Genomic DNA, 6,224 nt, shown 5'->3' with positions numbered 1-6,224 from the left:
GAATTCAGGAAGATTTCTATTAATAGATTCTGTTACTCAGTCATTCCTATATTGGATTTTAGGATGACAGGGGTGGGCTAAGGATTCAGAGGTTCAGCCTGACTCAAACCAACCTCCAGATATACTTATTAACAGAGCTCCATCTGATTAACAAAAGAAAAGAAACACCAATAGATCTAGGAAGCTCCTTCCAAGGCATTTCACTAATAACTACTCTTCAAGAAGTTCACTGGAGTGAAAAGAGTAACAATAGTTAGACCAAAAAAGACCATCCTAAAAATCCTGCCTCTGTTATCAGGTTCTTCTGGGTGTCAGTCTGTCAATGAAACATATATCATAAAGGTTGTCAGAGGCCACCCTCAGACAAAAGTCCTCAAGGTAGAACCCAAATAAGGATAGTATTTGGGAGCTCAAGAGTCAAAAGTTATCAATGGGTAGTTGGAAAAGCCAGGTTTTTTGTTTGAGCCCAATTCTATAAGAGTAAACAGGAGCTCCTTTCTTCTCAGCTTCTTTAGTCCACTTATCCAATATATCTCCTAATGAAGGGGACAAAGGAAAAACCGTAGCCTTCAATAGGGCCCATAGTGTCCTACATACCCAGCCCTGACTAAGAAAAGAGAGCAAAGGATGACTCTTCCTACTATCAAAAATCACCTCCCCAATCGAGGGCCTACTTTTCCCATATGTAACCCAAGGACAGCCCCACTTGCCCTGTTATACTCTCACCCAGAAACACTGGACCTCTTTACGGTCACAGACTATACTCTTTGTGTTCTTAAGGATCCCTCCCTCATAAAGTGTAGGAGGACTTAGCAGTGTCCCAATCCTATGTTTGTATCATGTTCTCAAGGATAGTGGAATGTCCAGGACTAGAAAAAGAAAACTGACACTGAAATTTTAGCAGTTATTAAAAAAAAAGATCTCTCCTCAGATATGAAAGAATCACTCTCACCTTTAAGTCCACATGGTGCAGAGAATGGGAATGAATGCAATCTGTTAAGAAAAGGGCTTTTGGTTTAAGTACAATAAGCAAAGTGTTCAGGAAAAGACCCAACATTTGAAGACACATAGAACTGGAAGGAAATAGGGTTAGAAGGAATCCCAGTGGCAGGAAGGAAGGGAAGATAGAGCGCTGTCTTTTGTCAAAGGGTCTATGGAGTGGAAGAAGATGGGGAACCAAGTGTGAGGGAGTCATTACAAGGTCAGATACCCCAGTACTAATCTTGGCTCTTGCCAAAAACTCAACATGACTTTGAAATGATATAGACTTCAGTATCTTCATCTGCAAAATAGGTGAAAGCCATTTGTTTAATCAGGTGCCTGTTATGGTCCTCTGAGATTATGGTATCCTCCACAAGTGTGTTTGAAGGACTATTACAAGATATCCAGGAGGAGGCCAGAGGAGATCTCATCAAGTTGAGAAATGCCTTTCAGTCTCATCTCTAAAGAAAGAGTCACATATATACACATTCACACATATACAAGCAGAGTGGTTAATTATTTCATCCACAGCAGCAGGGCCACATAGTAGGAAAAATAAATACTGTTGATGCCTGATTCCTTCATGGGGATGGGGGAGAAGGGTCCTGAGGGTGTAACCGTGGAGGGACTTCACAGTCAGAGGAGAAGGATTCTATTACTTAATAAAAGCTATCACCTTGCTGCTCCTTCACCAAATCCAAGGCAGCCAGCTCTTTGGCAGAAATCAGTCTTTCACCTTGCCTCCTCCCGCCCACCAATTCACCTGTAACAGAAACACAATGCTCAGACCTTGAGGGAAATAAACCACTAGTTAGCCACTAAAAAATGAACAGAATCTATGCCCCTGAGATCATTTGAGGTTGGGCAGCTGGAACCACATGCCCCTGTTTCCCTGAATGTTACCCATGGTTTTGTAAGGTCTTATTTTATACCCACTCCGCCCAAAAGGTGACCTGGTTGCCATCTAGGTGATAGCCAATTTCTGGTACTTTTACGGTTGTTGCCACATTGTTTAACTAATCTCATTCTGCGTAAGCCTGAAAGTTACCATTTGTAAGTAAAATTCAAATTGGGAGAAGTGCTACAGACGAAAAAGCATGGTTTCAAATCATGCTATAAAACCTACAAACATACTCACACCACTCCTCAGACACCAAGAAACATCTCCCAGCCATACATCCACATGGACACTTACATAGCCTCTCCTAGCAGAGGTAGCTGGGGCAACTGGGGGAGGACATCAGTGTCCTATCAACCTTGAATCCTTGTTTAAAAGATACTAAAAATAAATTAGTAAACATTGCTGTTTACAGAAATAGAAATAATTTCTGTTTCCAAAGGCCTCTCACCAACCCAGTCATGGACATTTCCAAGACTGCCACCCCTGACACCCTCTCCAAGGTCCACCCTGGTGGGTGAGACACCAGTCCTTTGAGACTGGGAGCTCCTCAGCCATCTGAGAATTCCAGTTTCACATTTCTGGTTCCAGGGTGGGGAGAATCTTCAGTACTCTGCAGAGTACCATGAGTTCATCCCTTCTCACAAGTTCCTGGGGACTGTCTTGAGGCAATTCCTACTTTTAGGATGGTATTTGTGTTGTAAAAATTTCCACTATTTTCTTGCTCCCAGTCCCTCCCCATAGTCCAACATACCCGTCTGGACCCACCCTCAGAGAGGAGGACTCAGTCTGTGCCTTGGTCTAATGACTCTAGAAAAGTGGGATGGGCAGAGAGAAAGCGGGGACAAAAACTTGGAGGAACAGTCCTTGATGGGACAACAGACAGCAATGACTGTCCTACAAGTAGGTTGTGAGGCTGGGAGTCTGGCCAGAACCAGAGCAGGAGCTGGAGCCAGAGCTGGAGCCAGAGCTGGAGCTTTCCACCACACTGGTAGGTTGTGGATCGATGCGGGGTGTGCGGCGACGCCCCCGGTACTCTATCATGTCGGGATGATAAGTTGGATGGCGGCGGGCATGCTTGGTCAAGTGGTCGCTCCGGGAGAACTGCTTGGGGCAGAGAGGGCAGGAGAAGCGCTTTTCACCCGTGTGCGTCCTGTAGTGGCGGGCCAGCTCGTCAGAACGCGTAAACTTCTTGTCGCAGTCGAGCCAGTCGCAGGAGAAAGGGCGCTCACCCGTGTGGGTACGCTGGTGGGACTTGAGGTGTGATGACTTGTAGTAGGCTTTGGTGCAGCCCGGAAAGGGGCATTGGTGGCGCTTGGCAGCAGGTGTTACCGGCCTTCTCCGGTACATCTGACCTGCTGCAGGGGCGGGGCTGGCTCCTGGGGCCCTGCCGGACACCCCACAGGTGACTGCGGGCGCGCCAGGGACTGCTGGCGCGCTTGGGACGGCGGGCGCGCCAAATGTGCTCGAAGGTCCCGAGACTGCTTCCACGCTGTAGGCTGGGTCGGGCTGGAGGCACCTGGGCGGCCCCCAGCCTTGGGTCGGGTCGGAGGAGCCAGAGGAGGCGCGCAGAGTTTCCCCCGAGTTCTCTCCAAAGCCCTCCCCAGAGCTGCCGCGCAAATCAGCCAAGACGCTTGCAGCCAGCAGGTGGGGCGCGGCGCCGCCCGCGCCGGGGCTGGAGGCGGGGACCTGGGAAAGCTGGGGGACCGACGCGGACCCCGGTGGCCCCGGACCCGGCAGAGCAGACTCCGGCGGCGCCGCACCCACCTCCGAGCTGGCGGCTCCGCCTGCGCCCTCGGGGTCCGGCGGGCGGTGGTGAACCACGGCGCCCGCGGACATGGACACCAGGCACTCGGCGGCGAAGTAGTCCAGGCACGCCACGGCGGCCGACATGCTGCGCCCGCCCGGCCGCCGGCGAGCGCCGTCAGAGCGCGGCCGGCCGCGGGCGAGAGAGTTCCCGGGAGCGTCCGTCCCGCCGCCTCGGAGCGAGAAGCCGGAGGCCGGTGCGCGCCGCTCGCCACCCGCCCGCCGCCGCCGCCCGCGCGCGGCCCGCCCCGCCCGCCGCGCCCCTGACGCACCGGAGCCGCGGGGGCGCGGGGACCGCCCCGGCCGGCAGGACCCCCCCCAACCCCCCCCCCCGGATCGCGCGGCTGCCGGGCTAAGTCATTGTTAACAGCCTAAGAAATTATCTTGTCTCGGCGCCCTTTCTTCTGCTGGCGAGCCAGGTAATTTTCTTAAAGCGAAAACTCCCCGATCGTAACTTCTGAGCAGCCTGCCGGCTTCCCCCCCGCACCCCACCCCCCGTCGTGTCCGCTGGTCCTCCGCCAGCTGGGTGTCCAGCGGAGTCCGAGAAACTTTTTTTTTAAAGGAAAAAAAATGCTAATACCTAACTTGTCTTTCGATTCATAATTGCGATCGTTAGCTAAGTGGTCTGGAATTGCATTTCACTCCAGTTCTCCGCTTGCAGACCAAACTGAAAATATCCCCAAGTCTGCATCAGAAAAAAAAAGTTTTCTCATTTAGCAGTTCAACTGTTAATCCAGGGTCGGTACTAATTCCCTAACTAGATCCACTACGTAGCCATTAATTAATAGCATTTTGAACCAGAAACATATTTAACCTTGGAAAAGCAAAGAAGCTTCTCATGGTTGTAATTGAAACTTAAAATCCTTTGAGTAACGATATAACTGTTCAACCAACGAAAGAAAAATGCAGGTTTAAACTGCATTAACCTGTCACAGGCATACAAACAAATTTCCACGCTGAAATATAAATTATAGACTAGCAGCGAGATAAACACATTAAAATGGACTCCCACAATTTTAATAATAGAAAGTCACGTTTCCAATTAGGCAACATCTTCTATTTTTCTTTTGACAAAAATTAAAAATAAGAAAATACAGCCAATGCTATAGAATGCTCAGATGGTGCTTATGATTGTGGAAGTTTTTCTTTTTTTATAATCAAGTATGTGAGTAATTTCTTTTACGTGTCTTCGTTGCTTTCAGTTTGCTCTTTTTCTAAAAAAAATTTGCAACACGTAGAAAACAAGCAGGACAATTCTAAAATAGACATCACAGTTTTGGATGTACACAGGCTTTACTTTTATAATGAATCATGTACATTTTATTTGTAACCAGTACGTTTTCTTCTGAAAATTAAAAAAATACAGATGCAGCAAGAGTAACATACGTTCATGTGTTTACTTACTAGAATAATCAAATGGGGTTTTGCCAGGTTTGCTTCAGGGTTTTTATTTATATTAAATGTTACAGAATTGAATGTCACTTACTTTCCTCCCCAGTCTCATTCACTTTTCTTCCTCCTTAACTTCCCAAGGTAATGAGCATTATAAATTGTATATCCCAGCAGCATTTGTTATACTTTCCTTAGTCAGTGACCTATATGTATAAATATATATGTATCTATCCATGATTATCTATTTTAAATTTTTCATAAATGATACAGTAGTGTACTTACCATTTTGCATTTTGCTTTTCTCCCTCAGTGTGATTTTGAGAACTCCATGCAGGTGCCTATAGAATCTACTTTATTCATTTTAGAAGTTTTAAACTAATATTGTCAGCTTTATTATTGTTAAGGAGATTCCATTTTAAAACTGATAATTTTTGCTAAAGTTGCTTGCCTCAGAATTTCACGATTCACAGTCTACACATTAAAATCTCTAAGAATTCTTTACTAGCTGTTTTTCTTTTAATTTTATATTTAGAAAAAAAGTAAAGATATTTTAAAATGCAGAGTATAAGCACCCATGTACCAGTTCCATATAATTAGTAAATGTTACCATTTGTCATATCTGCATCAGATCTGCCTTGAAAAATTGAACTATTAAACATTTCTGATAAAAACTGAAGCCCCCTTTGCATTCTTCACAATACTATTCTCTACCCTTTTCCTCAAAAGCAAACACTATCATAAATTTGGTATGTAACTTTCCAGTGTAGGCGTTACACTTTGCATATGAACTCATGTGGAATATTGCTTTGAATGATTTTAAAATATACACATGTGATGATAGACTGTAGATATCATTGAAATTTGTTTTTTTCCTTCATGGTATATTTTTATTTTTTCTCTTTATGTTGGTAAATATAGATCCAGTTCATTCATTTTAATCTCCATATTGTTGATCCATGCATATGAACGTGCCTTGTTTATTCATGCCCTTATTGATGAATATTTAAGCTGCTGCCAATATTTTGCTATTGCTTGTACATGTTTTCCTTGCACCTATGTGAGAATTTCTCTGTGTATCTACCTAGCTGGTGAATTGCTAGGCTGCACACACATTTTCAGTTTTACTACCAGCTACCAAATGGTTTTC

The 6,224-nt window shown here is 45.7% G+C and overlaps 1 protein-coding gene across 1 annotated transcript; it reads right to left on the bottom strand.

Annotated features, from left to right (window-relative positions):
- Positions 1 to 918: 918 nt before the first annotated feature.
- Positions 919 to 3,772, bottom strand: Klf14 (KLF transcription factor 14). Its single transcript, XM_004856463.3, has one exon. The coding sequence runs from the start codon at positions 3,770 to 3,772 to the stop codon at positions 2,777 to 2,779; it is 996 nt and encodes a 331-aa protein (XP_004856520.1). The 3' UTR covers positions 919 to 2,776.
- Positions 3,773 to 6,224: the final 2,452 nt, after the last annotated feature.

This window comes from Heterocephalus glaber, unplaced genomic scaffold (genome assembly GCF_053883595.1).
Source record: "Heterocephalus glaber isolate CG9 unplaced genomic scaffold, H.glaber_assembly_v1.0 deba00000546, whole genome shotgun sequence".
Classification (NCBI taxonomy): Eukaryota; Metazoa; Chordata; class Mammalia; order Rodentia; family Bathyergidae; genus Heterocephalus; species Heterocephalus glaber.
Note: the sequence above shows the minus strand (reverse complement) of the source record. Positions and strands in the feature narration are given on the sequence as shown.